General features: G+C 35.1%; 1 protein-coding gene across 4 annotated transcripts in view; it reads left to right on the forward strand.

Moving 5' to 3' along the window:
* Positions 1-21,604, forward strand: part of TRHDE (thyrotropin releasing hormone degrading enzyme) — a 204,799-nt gene that overhangs the window by 76,313 nt on the left and 106,882 nt on the right. For all 4 annotated transcript variants that reach the window (XM_083820162.1, XM_083820163.1, XM_083820164.1 and 1 more), the window contains exons 4-5: positions 7,502-7,656; positions 13,572-13,685. In XM_083820162.1, the coding sequence (XP_083676288.1) occupies positions 7,502-7,656; positions 13,572-13,685 (269 nt within the window). The remainder of the gene's footprint in view (positions 1-7,501; positions 7,657-13,571; positions 13,686-21,604) is intronic.

Raw genomic sequence — 21,604 nt, forward strand, 5'->3', positions numbered from 1 at the left:
ACAGATGCATGCTCATACATGCTGGATTTTATAAGAAATGTATTCTAGCAATGTCTTTAACTCTTATACTAACAAATCAGCAAGAGGACAGCAAATATTTTTATTAAGATAGTGAGAATTTATCCTGATTAAATATTATCTAAAGAATTTGTGTAAGAATGTAAGACAAATTTTATTTTAGAGCTTAGGATACGCAGCAAGACCAAAATCAGTATCTCAGGAGCTATCCTTGATAAGTAGTGAGTTTTTGTTCCAGGACAGTCCATTCTTATTTCTTCATCTTCCTCTGGAGGAGAGAAGAGGAGAAATGATACACATTATCCACAAAAACATTGCCTTCAGATGCAGTGCGTATGGCCAGCTATACTGTAATTTTCTCTCCAAGTGGAATATTGTGATACATATTTTTGAGAAAATGGTAATGCAAGACACCTGCATGTCTTCCCCAAATTCCTATTTCTACTTTTTCTATTAAAATGTGCCTATTGCCTGTGAATATCATCTCACTTTAAAGCAAACATGAGAAATAAACTGGATATACAGTGTGTTACTAGTGAAAACATTCATGTCTTTATTACTGTGATGCAAATCAGTTTTATGTCGTTTAAGGCAGATGAAAAGATTTATTTTACCTCTTTGTTATAATTCTTAAGTAGTATGGATTTCTGGAGTTTTCAGTGTGCTTGCACCTTGGTTTTGCAGTGACAGGAATACAGCTACAGCACTTAATCATTTTCTTTGCAGCAGTATTCATTCTGGAAGTGTTCAGTAATCAGCAGTGTGTTGTTTTCAGCTATAGAGTCCTCATGCTCTATTAACTGTGGTGTTAGGAAAATGGCTGTTGGCAATTTTCCATCATGTCAATGCTTTTAGTGTTTACGTTAGAAATGGTATATATGAAGGCAACAGAAATATTTCTCATTTTTTTCCTCTCTCCAAATATTTTGGTGTTGAGAATAGGAATGTATTTTGTCTGTTCATATGTGGTATATATATTGTACTAGCACTGTGACTTAGAGAAACAGAAAACAGTTTATTTCAGCCCATGTCTCAGTTTGTTCTGCGTAACTCTTCTCCAGTGTATGTCTGAGAAGAGTTTAGAATACCCATATCTGACCGAGGGCCGGGGAAAAAAAAAAGGTTATATAAGACACCATTGTGTTTTTCCTTACTAGAAACTTTGTGAAAGATTTTTTGTCCTTGTTTGTTTTTGTGCAGCAATTCATAATGATCTGTCTAGGTATTATTTAAGAGAAAGGCACTATTCATGTAGAGATCGATACAACCAAGATGATACATAATTCAGTCTCAATGGGCCATTGCATTCATTTTTCATTTCAACATTGAACCATTTGATACACCTTGAAATAACAAAGCAATGATCTATAAATTGGGGTTATGAAAATTGAAAGCAATTTAATAATATGCATGTCAAATAAAATCAACGTGTTTCTATTTTATTTTCTTAAACTGTAAACTAGCCATTACCCAGTGTCAAGGCTCCATTGCTTGAAAAAATAACACAGTTTTTCTTTTTATATTGCTGCCTATTCTTTCCTTCTCTCCCACGTATTTTTTCCCTCTTGGAACCTTCAGTATTCACATTGCATTAAACATCTGCTATTCATATCAACCACTCTGGAAAATCCATCCATTGTTTATGTCAGTTAATGTTAAGTAATACTTTGTACAGCAATAAGAAGCAATAAAAAAAACAGCAATAAACTGCTGTGTGTCAGTGATTTCTCCTTAGGGTCTGCAACAAGCCATTTGATTTGACTGAAATAATGGCAAACAGTTTTAGACCTTTGAATTAACTCTGCAGGCTGACATCCATGTGGGCTGGTAAGTGTCAGATTTGTAGAAGGCCATCAGTGGTGTAGCCCCAGAGATAAAACTGATGGGTGCCAGAAAAAGCATTTAGGTAAAGAGAAATGTTAGTCGAAGTGTTCCCGTGTGAGTGTCATCAGGTGGTTTGTGACTTCGGTGTGTTTGAATATTTCACATATAGTAAGAGAAGGTATAAGAATACTACTGAGTGGTAGTTTAAATAAAAATAATAGTTAAAAAGACAGCTAATTTAGGGTGCCTAGTTCCTAAGTGCCCATATAGAGACAGTGAAAGTGGTTTAGTTTGCAGGAAACATGTACTTAGTATGAAATCAGCCTCCTAAAAGTGTCTGAAACTACACATTCAAATCCATTAGTTGTGTTTTGTTCTGCAGTTGAAGTCAGCTGGAGACCTTCCCGTTGGCTTCAGGGAGATTTCATCTAGCCCTAGGATGGCTTTTTTTTTTTTGTTTTTTTTTTTCCCCTCAAAGTCCTTTTAAAGAAGGGGTGAAAGTATATATAAGGAAAACTTGATTATTCCGGCATGACCCTCTCAGTCATATGCCAAGAAAACTGCAGAAAATAAAGCTTTTCAGCAACTAATTTCAATATTTCTTATAAGGGCTATTATCATGAGTTCTTTCTGAGTAACCAATGTGAATATTTCCTTTTAATATCTACTGTTTGGTGTAATGGTTTTTAAGTCAGGCTGCCACTTGTTGTGCCATAAATGTCACAAAAACATTTTTGTCTACATAAATCATTGAGTAGTATTCTGTTTCATAAAAGCATATTCTACTTACTATTAATAAAAGAAATGGCTTTGATTAAAGAATCTAAATGGCAGAAATATAAACCCTTTTAGTAAATAGCTCTTATTTTTGTACAACAGCATTCATTTAGGACGTTGCACAAGACCTTTAGGGAGATTTAATAGATCTATTGATTGCATTACACAGTATTAAGAAAGGGTCAAACCATACTTCAGGTTTTCATTTGTCAAGATTAAAATACACTGATATTAGATATACTTTCTCTTAATTGAGAAAAAAATTGAAAATTGAGCCAAAAAATTGAAATACCTAGTATCAAGAAATCTACATCTGAAATCTTGAAGAAAGGCATGAAAGTAATGTTTGAGATGCACGTAGGTAAATTCAAATTATTTTTAGTGTCATTTTTTGGTAATAAATACAGGGATTAGAAGGGAAAAACTTGGAGTTCAGAGTGAACAGTTTATCTTTGTGTGCCTCCTGATTTTATTAAGGGAAATATATGTGTAAAAATGCTTGTCAGAAAATTGTTGTTTCTTGCTGTATATTCTCATTTAAATTTGCAGTGTTTCAGAGCTCTTAGATTTATTTGGGATACTGATCATATATGATAACAGAGAAAATTTGCCAACTTTTTTCAAACATGTAGTTACTTTTTTTTTTTTTTCCCAGTAGGTGCTTTTTTACCTTCTGCCTTGAGTATGAGAAATTTAATGCTGTTGTATGTCCTGCAGAATCTATCCCTTAGTTATATTTCAACCAGCAGCTAAAACAAAATTACAGTACATCTATTAGTAAATGTGTTCATGCATGTGGATGTCTGTCTGTCTGTGTTTATACACATCCTCATATTTGTATGTATAGTAAGGAAGTGTGTCTGTTATGCCAGTATCCCCATCAGACTTCAAACTGTTAAAATGGAGGTGGTTAAACGTAGTGGAATGATAGTGGTGGAAAAGGAGCTTTCATGTTTGTAAATGAGTAAGATGGTAAAGAAAGTGGGGGAAGGAACCCCAAATTCAATGTACTCCAAACGAAATAATTTGATCTTTTGCATTTAATCCCAGTCAGTTCTAATCCCGCTCTCATTTAAAGCAAGAATGGTGTTCCCAGTTGCGTAGTTTGGGAATTTTTTGAGGGTTTCTGGAAAATACTATAACCAAGTGGGAAAAGAGAAAAAACATGTAATTTTTTTCAAATGACACAGATTCTAAATTAATAGATGAACAGACTGAAAGTGAATTTGAATTCTCTTTGTTACCAATTTAGGTGTTGAATTGCTAATTTCTGTTTTGCACTATGATGATACTCGCTAATAATGTCAGGCAATTATATTTTGATGTAAGCTCACATAGTTATGATTCCTTAATTAAATGTTTGGAAGTAAAAGAAGCTGTTGAGCTATGTACAGTTTTTTTTAAACCTGAAATGTTGAAAAATGAGATTTGCAGAGGAACAGATTTCAGAAACATCCAAATATATTTGAATAATTGTATCAGTATTGTATATTAGTTTCAAGTTCCAACACCTTTTTGTTTTGATGGCTTTTCTGGTGATTTTATTTTAGCTGTATAGTTTTTACTTCATAGTCATGAATTTAGTCTCTGTGAAGGCCAAGAGGTGGAAACCCTCTATTATTCCAGTGGTACATAGGAACTCTCTGCACTGCTGTATCAGGAAATCTCAAGTAACGGTTTTATGATATATGAGGATATTATTCTCTGCAAGCAATAACAAGCACTTCTATTTCCCCAGCAATATCTACATAATCAAACATTCACAAGTGCTTTACAAAGAATTTAATTAAATAGTGTGCAGAGTAATTGGATGCAGCAAGCACACAAGCTGTTATACATTCAGTAGTTCACATTTTTGCAGCTAATGCAGAATGCTTTTGAGCAGTACAATGTTGTGAATGATATTTCTATCAAAACATGCATTATCACCCCCTCCTTTTGCACCTTGGTCCTCAAAAATTACTCTAAAACCTTAATGGCTTTAACCTGCCGGAGCATCAGATACCTTCCTCAGCTCTCTAATGGTATAATAAACAGAGAGAAATAAAAATTCTTTTGCTGAGGCTTGAACATCAAACATCATTCCTCTGAAATCGAACATTTTGACTCCCCAGATAACACTATAGGTTCTTGTGTCTTTTATCACAAAGCCAGGTGTGTTTGGGATTTTGTTTAAAAGTGGTAGAAATCTGGGGAGCAATCAAGATCAACCACTGAAGAATTTTGTTTCTAAATTAACACTAAGACTGGAGATTCTGAGTTTAGACATGAACAATGAGAAGGAAAGGATTTCTCATTTTGTAATAACAAGAATGTTCAGAGTCCAATCTGTCAGTTTCTGGAGATTAAGAAAGTCTCCTCTTTGGCATTATAGTGCATTAGCTGGTGCATGAGAGGAATTTCAAGGCTTGCAAATCAACGGGTCTGTGCTGGAAGAAAGTGATTTAGAATATTTCTCTGCTGTTGTCTACCTGGAAGGCAGCTAGCCATCCATCAGATTGGAAGGTTTTATAGATATGTCAGTGCTATAAAGCATCCATCTAAACCAGCAGACCAATACCAATGAAACAAATACTGAAAGACAGTCTGTAATTAGCCTATAAAGGTGTTTAGGTGGAGGCAAACTCCATTCCTGAGTAGTATGAGAGCTCACCCTAGTTTCCTGGTGTTAAAGTTATTCCAGTTTATTACTGGCTGACACTAACAAAATGTGTCTATTACGAGTGGCAAGAAAGACCAAAAAACTAAAAATAAAGGCAAAAGAGAAAAAGGAAATGAAAGGATCAGTGAAAGTAGGAAATAGTTTTTCTTTCATGGTAGTTTTATTTCAGTGTCAGTTTGCTGATTTGAGGGAATTGCTGAAAACTTAGTTGGTGTGGATTAGTCACTCTCTGTATTCTTCTAAAGATGCTTTTTAAATGAAAGTTTAATCACTCTAGGAAAACTTATGGCTTTTTTTTTTTTTTTTTTCCTCCAGAGGTAAGAATGGGAGAGATCACTGTTTAACATTAATGAAGAATTTACCATTAACTTCAGTGATTTCATCCAGTGTCTTTTGTGTCCTCTTCTTTTTATCCTTATCCCTTCCTTGTATAGCAGACAGAATTTTTTCATGTTAGTTACAACAAACTGCAGTTATTCTAAAAAATTAGTATGTTTCAAGCTTGAACTGAAGAAGAAAAGGAAAGCATGTAATTTTGAATTTGCTGGCATGTCTAATCTTGAGCACCATGCTTTGAATTTTTGCTTTGCTTTCTTTAATTAGGCTCTTGTTCTAATGTCTGCCTTTATATAACATATTTATTCTTTACCCTTTGTAGTATGTATCTGTTTGCAGTTGGGATATTTTCAGTTTGCTTGTATTTAGAAGTAGCTGCTAAAATCTCTCTGTGCCTCCACTTGAGGGCTGTGATTTTTTTTTTTTTTTTTTTTTTGCTTCTTGCAACAGGCCCTTTTTGGGAGTGCTGGAATATAGCCATGTTCTGCATCTATTCCTGATATTTCAGTGGCAACTTCCTGTGAATCCTGAAGGAGAGCTCCTGCTGTCAGGTTGTTCTCCAAGCCAATTCTACTACATGTATCAGCAAGCCCAAACAGACAGTTAGGAGATGTGTCTGCTGTAATAGAATTGCTGCTTATAAGCAGGTCAGAATTTTTCTTCTTCAGGTGGAGAAGTCAACCCAGCGACCATTCATCCCGCACAGTGAAGCACCACCTAGATCTACTTGTGTTAATTATGAATGAACTAGCTTTGAAGCAGTGTAGCCAAATGAAAGGAGTGCAACAGCCAGGCTAATTAATTAAGAGGCCAGGCTAATTAGTTCAACTGAAAGGAGCACCATGCTGATGTGACATTATAGCTTCCAGAATTCTGGCTGATTTGTACATGGGTTGCTCTGGGCTTCTTACAGACATACAAGCTGTTTCTAGTCTCTTTCAGGTATTTTGCCGTGGAGTAGCACTGCATATTTGTTTATTCCTTATGTGTGTATTTACTGTAAGTTCAGATTTATCTCCAGGCTGATGGTCAATTTGAATTCCTTCTTAGCCTTTTTCAGTAAGATTTTTCTAGCATGTGGCTAGGCATTGGAATATTGTCTTGTTTGAACCTCTTGGCACTGAGAGCAATTCCCCACCACTCTTTTATTTTTTATTTTTTAATAAGCTGAAGGACCTCCCATCTGCTTCCCAACTTCTAAAAAGTAATATTTTATCACTTTTTGAATGTTAGGCTGAAGTAATACTTCCAAGTTTGCATGTATCACCATGGTTCCAGCCTGTAGAGCCTGAGAGGTGGTCGTCGGCAGTCCCATCCTCAGAGGATGTGTGCTAGCAATATTGCATACTGAAAGATTCCTTGTTTTGCAAGAACTGGTGGTTCTGAACAGTTTGCCATCTTTCTGACTGTTATGAAACAGCATTTCTTCAGTGTTCCCCTTGATGTTATCCTTACATACGGTTTGACTTGTATGATGTTCATAAAGGAGTCACTCTAATGAAAAGATAAACAATACTTTTGGTAAAAGTCTGTGTTACTGCATTGATTATGGTAGAGTAAACATAAGAAGTAGTGTCAAACTCAAAATACCCAGGTATTTTAAAATAAGCCAGATTCTGTCTGGAGAACTTCAATTAGAAATACTAAATACTGTGTTACAGCAGTAATGTAGTAATCATTACATATGTTTGAACAGATAGTGATATAAGAACAAAAATAACAATTTTATTAATGTTTCATAAATAATACTGTTAGACAGCTGAAATTAACAGTTCTGTTTTTACATATATGTTATTTAAAATGTTTTCTAATTATAGTTTATGGCCTTACCTACAATAGCTCTTCAGCACAGTAGCTGTTAACATATATTTTCTCTATTTCCAGATCTGTTAGCTGTGCCTAAACATCCATATGCTGCTATGGAGAACTGGGGACTGAGTGTTTTTGTGGAACAAAGGATACTGCTAGATCCAAGCATTTCTTCTATATCATACCTGCTGGATGTCACCATGGTCATTGTACATGAGCTATGTCATCAGGTATTATAGGTGTTCAGATATTTGGTATTAATATCAGAAACCATGCTTTACTTTTCCAAGCTGAAAATTCATTTGCACAGGCAGCTGCAACTTTTGCTGTGATTGTAGTCTAAATAATACTGGGACCTGTAAGATACCTCACTAGAATGAAGAAAGTAGGAGGAGTCAGAATGGGGATGAAAAAGAAAATTAGTAGCAATGAACAACTTGCCTATCTTCTGTACCACTATATTCTGTGCTTCAGAGTGCGCTGTGTAGACTATACACACTGATAACTGTAGAAAATGATTTATTGCAGAACTACAGCAGATTCACGCCGAGTTTCATGTTCATGTCAAAAAATGTTTTGGCTGAAATCAATTTGTTAGTCTTACTCATCTTACCCGTCTTCCATCACATATACACATACTTTCTTCTTCTTTATTTTTTTTAACATTTGTTATTAACCCTCTGTTCACTCACGGATAATTGAGTCTTCATATGTACAGAAATCTTTGTATCAATAAGAAAACTTCGTAATAAACTCATATTATTATAATTTACAATTCTTCCATCTTCTTATCTCCAACTAAATGCATTATAAGTGTCTAGTAATATTGAGTTGAAGGCAAATTTTATTGAAGAAATTTGCTAGAGGGCCAGGAAACCCTTTTTTGCACTCATAACAGGCGTAATCATAGCCTTCAGGTTAAAACGAATGAAATCCTACTGTGTAATCAGCATGGCTTACATCTGTGACTTTACACAGTATTCTTTAAAAGGCAATGCAAATTCTTAACACTTGCTGCAAATGAAAAGTACCATATAAAAGGGAGCCTTTGTAATGGAGTTCTGGTAGATGAACCTGGAAATAATAATGTTTGGTTCATATTCATGTTTCACATTAAATCTGTAGATGAATATTAAGTCCTCAACTAAAACATGACATTTTTATTGATAGTTATTGCTGGTTTGTTCACACTGCGAACATCTTATTTTGTTATATGCTCTTTATTGTGCAGTACAATAGAGTAGTGCACCATTCAGCCAGAAAAATCACAGTGCCTTGGGAATCAGGTGTGGAAAACACATATTAGGTCATCAAGTCCCAGCTCCTGGTAGAATTACCTTCTTCCATGTAGTGTGTTTTTCTAGTGCTGGGTTCAGTGTTCCTGATTACAGGGTTTCTGACACTTCTCTCAGAACCTTTTCTATGGCTGATTACATTTGGTGGTCAATAACTTTTTCCTTGCTTTCAGCTTAAGTTGTAGTTTTTCTGAAGTCATTCAATTACTTCCAATTATTCTTTGCACTGCTTTAATAATTTCTTCTCTTTCCAAAGTGATTTATACTTTAGATGTGGACAGTTATCACATCAGTAACTTGCCAAGTTTATCTGATTCTCATTGAAACGGATTCTCACTGAGCCTTTTTTACATTGTTCTGGAAATATCAGAGGATATTGAAGTGGATGAAAACCATTTTTGAGTTTATTTTAGGGTAGCTCTGTGCTCTTAAGTGATCTTAGAAGTGCAAATGAGAAGTTTTACATGGTGTCCCTGTTCATATTAATTCCAGTGCTGTTCATGTAATTAGTAGTATTTGCACGTTGCTGCTGTTTCTGTTTTAGTACCATACTGGATAAACAGACATGATAGAAAATACTCAAGTGGAAGAAATATTGTTTCTACTCTTTAGATGCAGAATTGAGTCACAGAGAATATGGATTATTCATATGCAAATAAAGTTTAAGGGGAGAAACCCTCCCAAAACACATGCCATAAAACATCAACACTGCCAACTCAGTATTGTCTTTATTTAGCCAGTTTTCTGCTTTTATCTTACCATACTCATAAGCCTCTCAAGGAAACTTTAAGTCTGGCTGACATAGAGAAGGAGCTATAAATGATATTAGTTTAGCTGAAAGTGTATTGATCTGAGGCCACGTTAGGTTCAGGATGTCTTGCCTCTGCTGCTTAATCATTCACTGCATTTTTATCCTTGTTTGCTGTGCATACCACAGTCTGCTAATTTGGGGTGGCACAGGAATATGCCTTCCCTTCATTCATTTTTACATGTTGAATGACAGAGATTAAGCAAAATCACTACTGGCATAGCGAAAAGTACATTCCTCATTCCCAGCTTTACTTTTTATTTATTTATTTTTAAATTCAAGAGCAACGGGAACTCCACTAAAATATATTTTTTCCCTTTTAAAAAAACTGTATCATTGCCTGTTTCATCACAGAGTGCCCCCTGATTTTAAACCCATAACTTGGAGACATACATCACATATCTGAGTGTAGTACCTAACTCTCCTATATGAGACCCTTGTTGCTTAGGGTAACACAGCAAATGTTTTACCAGTGGTGTACCCAAGATTAGAAGAATTGGATGAATGTTAAGAATTGGGATTGTTAGTTTTAGATGTGACTGTAAAATCGGTATTCTCAAACCTGTTGGGCATCAGTGCTTGAGTGCTTTTAGTGGTGGACTGCAGTGTTCAAACAGAGAAGACAGCATCACAGAAGAACAAAGAAATTCTGTTGTTGTCAAAATACAGGTACAAAGCATATAAGACAGAATTTTATGCCTGATTTCTTCACAGGTGACTTTGTAATGCTTGACTAGATTGTTATTTTAGGAACATGTTCTAGGAAGGATCTATTAAAGTTACACAGATAGTTTTAGTTTAGTAATTTTTAGGTTATTAATGCTTGATATTACAGCTTGAGTGTTCTTTTAGACAATTTCATATATTTAATTAAAAATTAATAATTGGCAAAAAGAGTGTTTCAGCATAAAAGCTTTCCGTCCAAGCCCCAGAACACAAATGAGATATTAGTCGATACACACGTATTTATAGCATCATAAGTTAATAGCTCCAAATAATTACCATAATTTATTAAAATAATTCTGTTAAAGTAGCAATCCATTTTATTTGCATATCACAGATCAGCTCCACCTACAGTCTTTGAAGAAAGAGTCATTTGAATGATGTTTTTGTTAGTTCTCCCACCTGAGCACAAAATCTACGTTAAACACACATGAATGCAGAGGGAAAGGTAAAAATTCCTAAACCACATTTTTTTTAATAATCTGTAAAGAAAGAATATAGGAAGGAATACCTTTTCTGTGTGTCTGTAATGAGGATAAGAGCTTTCTGTGTGTCAGGATGAACACATTATCTGAGGGAAACGAGCAATTTATTTAATCAATACATTTAAATTCATTTTTCTTTCCAAAATGAAAAAAAATAATAATCTTCACTCAGGGCAAATAGCGTCCCTCTTCAAATACACAAATAAATAAATAAGCAATTACTTAAATGAAAGACTTAATTTCGTGTTTTCCTTTCAGACGTGTAACACCTAGGAAGATAATAGAGCATTTCTGGTTGAAAATTTGGCTTCATTAATTGCAGTCTCCAGTTCTGCTCCAACTCTGAAATATAATAGTATTCAGGACTATTTAGAAAAATTCCCTACATTTTCACATTGATATCATATGCTGTTTTAATACCTGTAAAATATTTTTTTCTTTTAGATGGATGGTTAAATGAAAACTTTTAATTGTGTCATTACTAAATAAATATAGTCAACTCATAGAGGAATATAAGAAATCCTCTGTTGTGGCATCATAAATTGTGAATACAACAAAATTAATATTTTCCACTTCTCAGCTAAGAAGCAGGAACAGCTATGTTCCTGCTTAAATCAGATGTATTTTAATCTAACATAATTCACTGTTTTATTTTTTAAAAATAATTATATTAATTATTTTGAGTTACAAGAATGTGTATTGTGAACTTTGTAACTTTTATTTTTTAAATCTCTCTCTGAATACCTGTAAGCATACCCTGACTGTTACTGGTTTCATATTTGTTCAGCAGTCCTCTTGTAATTCAAGAAATAAACACTGTGATATGGTGTTTAGCCTGTTTATCATTAGAAATTATTTAGCCAACCTATTCTAGTATAAATAGCACTTTCGTATTACTCTGGTAGTATGTTACTCTAGCTTTTCAATTTGTGGGAAGTGCATTATATGTATATGAATGCATTTCCAGTAGTTCTTTATCTTTTCGAGTAAATGGTCTTAGAATCAGGCTCTATCTCTTTTGGTCCTGTAGAGGGTTAATTTGATAGCCTTCATCTAGATTATGTTCGAGTGTCCATTAAGTTTAGTTTCACTTGCCATGTGAATACGACTTTTGTCAACCCCATCTTCTCTCCCTAAATTCTTCAATTGCTTGTCACAGACATTCATTTGCATGTTTCGCTTCATTTTTCCTTCAAATCCTATTTACTGAACATTGTGTGGCAATCTGATAATCTCAGTTTCTGTAGTCTGTTCTCTGGAGCTCCTGTTTTCACAAAGGATCTTAGTTGTGTCATTGATCCTCCCTGGGCGCTATTCTCCCTCAACAAAGATGTGCACAGAAGCAAGACCTTTCATTGAGATCCCAGACAAAGCCTTCGAATATGCCAATCATCATAAAAGGAACCTGCTTACTTGGCCAACTCCATGGTTCTTCATTCTCCACTCTCATTAGTGTCAACAGCAGCGCCTGTGCTCTGACATGTCTCTCTCCCCCTGGAATACTTATTTGCTGATCCCTTTCTGTTTATTTTTCAGAGTTTACAACTCCATGAGAGCTCAAAATTATCTCTTGATTGTGAATTAATCTCTCTTTATTTACATTAAAAAAAAAAGTAGAGATTTTTTTTTCTGAAACAATGTTTGGTTTCTGGGAAATAAAAAAAAAAGATTCTACAGAGACTATGAAATAAGTTTTCATAATAATGTGTTTCTACTCTTACCACTCATGTTAAGATAGTCCAGGTTGCCCAGGGCCATTCCAGTCATTTGGACAGGGTGGTCCGTGAGCAGTGGAGTTGGTGAAGCCTGATTACCCGTGAACTTTTGTCCTCATTCCAGTGTTGATCCCAACTCTGTCTAAAATCCCTATAAGGGTTTTTACCTCATGTCCTCTGCTGTGACGGGTTTATGGCTACACCCCAGCTGTTTGCCCTGTTAACTGCTACTGAGCGGAGTATCTAATGGCTAGGTTCTTGCCTTGCCCTCATTTTAGGTCCTTCTCTTTTCAGCTGCTGATCTTCATGTAGTTTTGTAGGAGTTTAGTTATCTTGGAGATCTCTGTCCTTTTCTCTAAATTGAGTTGAAGTCAGTCAGGAAGTTCAAGAGTTACGAGGGGGAATGTGACTGGCAGTCAGCTTGGGTATGATTCTTTTGGTTACTATTTTAGGTACCCTGCATCTCTGGTTGCTATTAAGAAAGCCTGCACATGCAGGCTGCAGGGCAGTAAACCCTGTATGAAATTTCCTAGGTCTGTTGTGGGCACCTCACATAACCTGGAGCACTTTTAGGTGGCATCAAGTGCCTGCTTTGAGGCAGCTGAGAGAGATGGCATGATTGCATAAAACAGCCTTTCTTAGGAAACTGGCCATTGAACATCAGTAATATTGTAAATCTTAGCAGGTAGGCAGGCCTTGTAGAGGAAGAAATGCTAAAATTTAGGTCTGGGATAGGGAGGTTGTGTTCCCAGGTTTTAAAGGTTTGCAGTATAAATAGTGAAGTTTCCAGGTGATGAATCAGCTTACCTGAGGTAGAAGCATTTTTCTCTCCATTGTCTATGTTCCTTAAACTGAGATGAGAATACTTTAGAAAACTAATTTAATGCTGTGAATACTCTCTGCAATGCTTCTTTTCCCCTGCTAGCTCTTTTCTAATATTTTACTTAAGTAACTTATGTGCATTCTGTAAAAAGGCTTAGTTCATTATTATATGAAAAAAGATTTGGTGAGTTTCAATGGGTGGTATAAATTAAAACTTGTGAAGAATCTGCTCTGTATAAATAAAATATGTGCAAACATGATTTTCTAAAGGTTTTTTTAACTGAACTTTCTTTGCAGTGGTTTGGTGACCTTGTGACTCCAGTTTGGTGGGAGGATGTGTGGTTGAAAGAGGGTTTTGCTCACTATTTTGAATTTGTCGGGACAGACTACCTCTACCCAGGATGGAACATGGTATGTTTTTTTTATTTCATTAATTTTGAAACTCCACAGAAAGGTTTCTCTCCTGTTATACTCCTGCTTCTGTTATAGACGGGGACTGCTGAAAAATACCAAATGATGCATGAAAGTATCAGATGTCCAATAAAGCAAAATCACAAGGTGTGAAATAATTTGACAGCATTCCAAAAGTGTAATCTGCAATTTATTACAAAAGAAATAAGGTTATGTCTATCACAAGCCAGTGTTAAAATAACTACTGTCTCTCTGCTGAAAAACATTTTGGATTAAAGCAGTTATGATTTAACATGGACCATTTTTGAAAATGGACAGAATATTGAATTTAGTCCATGAACACAACAAAAATGAGAAAGAGATGTTAGGCTAAAACATACTATGAAATCGAACATATATATATATATATATATATTTACAGTATTCTGTTCTCTTCCTAAGTTTACTCTTATTGTTGTATACAGGTTATTTTGCTTACTATTCTTCTGTGAAGGTTGAATCCTTTGTAGTATTTTTTCTTCTTCTAGATGTCAATTTAGGTTTATAATTGCATTATGAAATAGAAAAATAAATCTTTATTTGAACTGACATTTGTCTTGTATAGGTAAACATATTGGCTTCACCTGGCTTTGGCTGTATTAAAACCCATTCTCTTCATCTTTATGAAAAACACATCCTGAATTAAAATGTAATCATTCTAATTATAAATGCAATGAAATAAGGCAGGCCTGTATGATTTTAGCATAGTGAAATGTCATAGATGACAACGTTTATACACTGAATTTTATCTTCAGATCATCTGTCATTTGTTCTTCACATAACCAGCTTAACAAATGCAGAATAACTTTGTTTTAGAAGTCATTTGGAATGTAGAATATTTGCTTGAGATTTCTGTGGAATGAATATAACATTCACTGTTATGCAAATGACACACCCATCATGTGAAATCCTTAAGTCTTAGCAGAATACAGGCAAAACGAATAGTTTGAACTCAGAAATTAGACACATGTGCTGCGTAAATTAGAATTAGCTATGTTAATATTGCTGTGCCTGGAGAAATACTCACCTGTCAATTTTTTCCCTAAATCAAAAAGAAGGTAGACATAAACTTTGGCCTTTGCAATCAAAATAACCATACTGACATATTTAAATAATAAGAAAAATAGTGACAAGATGGAACACTTGATGAGTTAATCATTTAAACATGATGTATTTTTTTGCAGACTACAGTAGAAGTCAATGTTTTAACCTTACTACAGAGATTGTAAGAAGAGGAAGCAAAACCTACTGTTACTGGAATTTGGCTTGCTGCATATTTTTGTTATTGGTATAAAGTGCATTTGCTGTTTAGATCATACTGACATTTATGAAGTTGAACAAATAAAAAGTGAGCCTTTATAAGAAGAAAAGCTGTTGCAAACAACTTAGTTATTTTAAAAAAAGGATACAGTACAAGCTTCATGAATCAGTTACAAAAACAAAAACTACAAAACTTATTTTCTATAATGATGTTTTAACAGAACAATATTCCAGCATTCTGTATGTGTTTTGTTGGCAGTTATTCATACCTGTGAAATAAAAATAAAAGATGCTGTGATGTACGATCACAGAGCTTTTTTGCATCAGGAAAAACAAGAGTAATATGCCAAATCCTCTTTCTTTCTAAAGAATGAGGAAAGTTAAACTGTTAAGTTCTTTATCTTGTAGTCTTGAAATTTTACCCCTGAAATTTTCCTCAAGAAGCCCATGGATTAAAATATCAAATTCACTTTCTTTTCAGTTTCTTAAAGAATATTTGTCACATTTTCTTTTGGACAAGTGTAGACGCTGAAGACTGAAAGTCAATTCCTGAAAAAAGAACTTTTGTTTAGAAATGCAACTTGGGCAATATGGATATATCTGAATCAAACTGATCTCTCTCCAACTTCCTACCTAACTTGCTCAGTGCTTATAGGCCACAGGCACATAAGCTTTTACCATTAAAACTCCTTTTTTTTTTTTTCTTTTTTTTTTCAGGGTGCATCTTATTTGGCATCCACAGTCTTGGTATCTTTTCTCTAGGTTCTTTAGCTTGCGTAAACACTTTATCCTTTTCTAAAGTTCTTGATTATCAGTTTTTCCTCAAATGTTTTATAAGCTCCACACCCCAGGAAAGATGGATAGGTAGTAAGATTGCCCAAACTGCCATGGAGCATGAGCTGTTACACTTCACTGAACCTCCCAGGAGGTTTAGAATTTCTTGTGTTGTCCACAAGGCATTTACATACTTCATCAGGCTACATGATCTTAATGAGAAGGGAAGTCCAGTCCTCAATAAACTCTCTCCATCCTTATGCCCTGGATCCTCCTGTTGAAATGTTGGGTGAACGGTATGAAGAATGAACAGAATCATTCTGACAGAGGCTTCTGTTGCAGTTACTGTAAGGTATATGAGAATTCCCCTGAGGAAGTGGGAAAAGTTTTGCTGATTTCAAAACAGGAAGGTGAGCTTTCTGTGCTGAGACCCTTCATGGTCCCACCACTGGTCTTAGTGTCCTTTTTTAAATTAAGTTAATTCAGATCAAAGTTAGAAAGTCTCCCTTCCCTCAGCTAAAAAGTAAGTCCCTGCATATTACCTTTTACTTCCTGAAGGTGAAGCTGACTTTGATTTTTAAGAATTATGTCCCCTACTGCATGGTCATGAGACATTTGCAGTAGTAATGAATTCACCATGCTTCCCATTTCAGCCTTTTGCATTGCCTATCCCCCAAATTAAATGTTTTTGAAATTCTTACTCTGGACTGTTTCAAAATCTTATTCCAAAATCTCATTCTTCAAGGTCTTTGAAGTTTAAACCATTGTGGTTTTTTTTTTTTTTTTTTTTTTTTTTTTTTTTTTTGTTGTTGTTGTCAAGACTATTTTAAAAAGAAATCTGGCACTGCAAACTGTTCTCCCCAGAGATCAGAGAATATTGCTTAATCTTGTGTATTCAAAATGGTTATTTGTTTGTGAATACCTTGGCTGTTGCTGTTTCATGACTTAGAAAGAGATGAGATTTCTTTGTTAGAGGCATACCATGCAACTTTTTGGTTGTCTCTCCATGCCATCAAAAATGAACAGCAGCTGGATGTGAGTTCTTGAGGTGTTAGATCTTATGAATGATACAACAAGGTAATGTCACCTCCATAGAAGGTTCTGCTGCTTGTTTTAGGATCAGAGAAAAGAGAAAACTAAAGTGGAAAACTACGTACTGCTTATTTTCTCTTCATAGCCCTGTCTTTTCTCATCCACCCTGTCTTCTCATCTACCTTTCTCCTTTCAGAGACCCGATTGCGCCTAAATATTCTATCATCCTCTCTGGCTGTTTCTGACATTATCCTGAACTCCTTCGTATGTGGCTCTCTAAAGGAAGGAATTCCTTCCTTGAATTTATTGATTCCATGAATTTATTGATTGTTCTTTTGCCTCCTTATTTTCTGGTAGAAGGAACCATCATGTTTGCCCTTGAACGTCTCTGGTATTGGGGTAGGTATTGAGGAGTATGACAGCAGGAATTACTGACATGTAATTTTCCCTTTCATCCATCAAACGAGTGTCAAATTCTTTAGCAGTCAGTACCCTGCTTGATGCTGAGAAAGCATTTCACAGAACCTAGCTGTCTTCTCCATTTTCTTTATTATATAAATGTTGGCTTTGGTGACAACTTTATTGGATGAGTCAAGGTGTAGTACACTTGTGGTTACTTTGACTCCACTGGCTTCTCTATGAATTGAAGTTCTGGAATAAGATCTCCCACTTTGATGTGTGCTTACTACTTTTACATACAAGGATCGTCATATTTGCCAGAAATTTTCTTAGTATTAAACAACTGTGATTATTTATTTGGAGTAAAACTTTTTGTTTACCTGGAAGGACATCCTTCACCTATCTTAGAGTGAATCACGTTTCCTTCACACTAACATGTTCCACACTCTAGATGATGCTGCCATTACTGTGGGCAGCTGAAAATAGTGCTGTTGCTTATCAACATTTCTGTTTTAAAAATATGTGCTGCAAGAAATTACCTGTGCCTAGAAAGTTAATAGAAAACAATTTAACTAAACTTCATTACAGTAAGTACTTTGAACATCATGCAACACTCTGCCCAAATCCTTTATAAATGATCTTAATTACCTATCTTTCTCATTGACAGGATTGAAAGAATCAAAGTGAATACTGCCATTAAACACATGCTTATCTTTAATTTAGTTTGATTAACGTTCCCTCCTAAAGTGTTTGTCTCCTTCCACAAAATTTTTTAGGCATCATTTGACTTACAGAAAACCCAGAAAATCTTTATAGGTTTTGAAGTAGACTTAAGACATGGGCATTTTTGATTTATTTCATTATTATTTTGGCATTTCAGACCTGAGCTGTAGCCTGCTCGATCCTTCTAACCCAACATAAATATCATGCTGGCTCAGCATTGAGAGAGATTCAGACTCCTTTTTTAAAACTACTTTCATCTCTCTCTCTCCTCTCTCTCTCTCTTTTTTTTTTTTTTTTTTTTGTTAAAGGCTCCTAGTGCCTGTAAGAAGTAAACCTTTAATTAATACCACATGGAGTGTTTTTTTCCCCCAGTAAATGCTCACTGAAGTCAATTCTTGTATGATTTTCTGTTTTAACTCAACTATGGGGGAAGCTTTCAATGTAAAATTAACTAGAATCTCATGTATAATTAACTTTGGCAAGAAAGAAGAGGTATGTAAAGGTAAGCTGGAAGACCTGGTTGCTCATTACTAGTCCTTTTTAAGTTCATCAGTTTTGAAATCCTTATGCTAAATTTTGCTTATAAATAATAAAATATATTTCCATCTCCAAATTATCTTTCTTAATACAGTTTCTCTTTTTATGCCCTGGCAAGATGCATTACTATATTGAATTCTTAGCTTTAAATAGTTAAACTCTTAACATTTAGAGATCAGACATAAATGAATATCAACATTTAGATGAAACATTTATTCAAGAGATTGAGTACAGGTTTGGAGAATGTCAGTGTCTCTTCTTTCTTCATGTCTTTATCTGCTCATCTTGAGAAAGCAGCCGAAATTACATTATTATGAGAGCTTTTGGGTCATGTGAGTTCAAATCTCCTGAGTTCAGGGTTTAGATGAAGCTTTAGTTCCTGAAAGAAACTTCAGTGAACTTGCTGAATTTCATATAATTTTGAATTAATAACCACTTTGTCATCAGTAAAAATGAGAGAGAATCTTTTTGACAACTTCTGCCTCCCATACAGGAGGAAGATCAAGGCCAGGACTCACTGAAGGGCAACCCTGTTGAAACAGGGATGTGCACTTCATCAGGAAATATAGTTAATGTGGGCAGTTCAGTGGCAACGCAAGTAGCCATATATTTGGGGGTATCCTTATTGAGAGATCACTTTTCAAATGTTCTGTTGTCTCGAATTTACTGCCCTTCTTTTAAAGTTGTTTGCAATATGCAGTTACTTGGAGCACAAACTGATAAGTAAGTTTTGGTGTACCTGCAAAACATGTTTGGTCCCTTCAGTGCTTAGATCACTGACCCTCATCACTTTCAGGATGGTATGGTTTAGGCATGCAAATGTTAGAGTACCTGAAAAATATTCTCATTGATGGTGACCTTTGCCAGTTGTGTCTGGAAGTTGCCTCAGTATTCCAGTCACATATGAAAGCAACTTTTTATTTAGATATTTTTTACTATTTCTTAAAGTGAGAAGATTTTCCTCTACAGATTCCTTCAGTTTGTCCAGGAGGAACTTCGTACCTTGTTGCCTAATGTTTTAAAATGCTCTGGGAATAGATGTGTGAAGGGACGATGGATCTGTGTGCATCCATTTGCTTAATGACTCATTTCTGTGAAGGCAACAAGATAACAAAACAGGATCTTAGAGTAAAGGAGTAAAACCAGCCTTCTCTGAAGCATTTTTGGGGGATAGGGCATCTTTCCTTCTGTAATGCTTCCTGTTGTATACTGTGTCCTCCATTTCTGTAGACCTACATTTGGCACAATGAATCTGGTATACAAGCAAATTAAAGTTATACCTGAAAAACAGAGTGGTGAGAGAAAACAGCAGTTGAAGTAGTTGGCGAAACTGCACAAAAGCTCCAAATAACTACACATCTGCTTGGCAATGCAAATACTATGCATACATTACCTGAAGGTCATGAATATCTGGTTTGACATTTTATAAAAAAAATACATTTCAAATTCTCTTTCCTGATATTCAAAACTCGTTCTTCCTTAACTGTGAGCTCCTAGAACATCTGTATTGCTTTATAACAACAACAAAAAAAATGTTACCCAGTGTGAAAATTTCTCAAACACAGGGACAGAAATTTTACAGGAACTTTGATGAGAAAATGTAGAAAAGGGTTATGAAGATAGATAAGTAATGGTGACATATTCATAGTTGATAAGTGTAGAATGTGTTGCAGGCCTCCTTCAACAGGCTACGTACATAATTGAAGCACACCTGCAGAGATATAAATTAAAAAGCTCAGTCTGTAAGCTGCTCAGGCTATTCACAAACAATTACAGTTGTGAAGACAGAGAGAGAAAGGCTGTGTTCATTTACCAGTAATCAGGAGAAATCCTGCAATATACACATACTTATACAGTGTTTATACACATATAGACAGAAAGAACTTGGTTTTGGCCCCTAGTGGAACTTTTCTGGCCTTAAGGTATTTTATTGAACCTTTGGTTTCCTAATAGACTATATTCCTTTGCAGTTTCTTAAACTTCACCCTGAAACGTACTGCATTAGAACTGCAGCCTCCTGGCATTGTGTATGCTAGAATTCTTTGCTTTCAAAATCTGCCCCTATTTCTTTTTCCCTATATATGCATTTTCCCTATAAACCCAAGTACTGAACCCAAATGCTGATTTTGTCAGGCATGAGAGATCACTCATCTCCTTTGTATTCGTGATGGCTAGTAAAGCTGAATAGTTTGGAGAAGATATTTCCAGCAAGTTTGTCAGGAAAATCATTTGCAGATTTGTTCACCAATATTAAGCTTTATTCATGTAGATTTCTCAGTCCATAAACCGTTTGAATGGCAGTCCCAGAACAAAGGCGGTGCCTTTAATACTGAGGCCTTTGATCTCTTCTGCGTACTAATTATCAGTTTTGGCTTTCATTGTGCTTTTCCTTTTGTTCCACAGTTGGATGTTTTCCATTTTTTTTTTCATTTTAATTATATTCTCTGCTATTTCATATTAATTTTTAGAAATTATTTTAATGTGATTAACGAGTATTACATTATTGTCATGCTAACTTGTGCTCTTACAATATCGTATTGAGACATAATGTAAAATCACCAGCAGCAACCTCTTTCCATTACATCATCATTATCCTGTTATGCACAATAAATTTTAATGGCTCTTGAAGGTAGCCTTTTCTGCCAAAAAATGTTATTTCACAATTTTTTTCTTTCCATTTAGAGGTAGGTTACTTGAATGGTGGTCATCCTGTTGGAGAATAATACACAAAAAGTGACCACATCCTTTCCATAAAGCTTCCTCTGTAGAACAAGATAAAAAGAAATTAGAACAAGAAAGCTCTTTTATGGATTGCCAGTTTCCCATTCCCGATTCTTATTGCTATGGAATGATTTAAACTACAGATCCACATTTAAAAATCTTCACATATTTCCATTATATAGAAGAATTGCTATAGGCGGAAAGTTTCTGACCCCGTTATCAATAGCATTTGTGCTGCTTTTACCCACAGCAGTGAAATTTGAATGTTCATAATGTTTAAAGATTTACTGAGGATGAGAGAGATAAGCCACTCTAAGTGTACCAAACAGAAAAGGCCCTATCACTCACAAGTATAAGTCATTCCTACGAAGAGACAAGTACTTGAATCTGGTGACCACTGATGTTATGGCAATAATCTGAACACGTAAATCTTC

Source organism: Anser anser, assembly GCF_964211835.1.
Source record: "Anser anser genome assembly, chromosome: 1".
In the NCBI taxonomy this organism is placed as follows: domain Eukaryota; kingdom Metazoa; phylum Chordata; class Aves; order Anseriformes; family Anatidae; genus Anser; species Anser anser.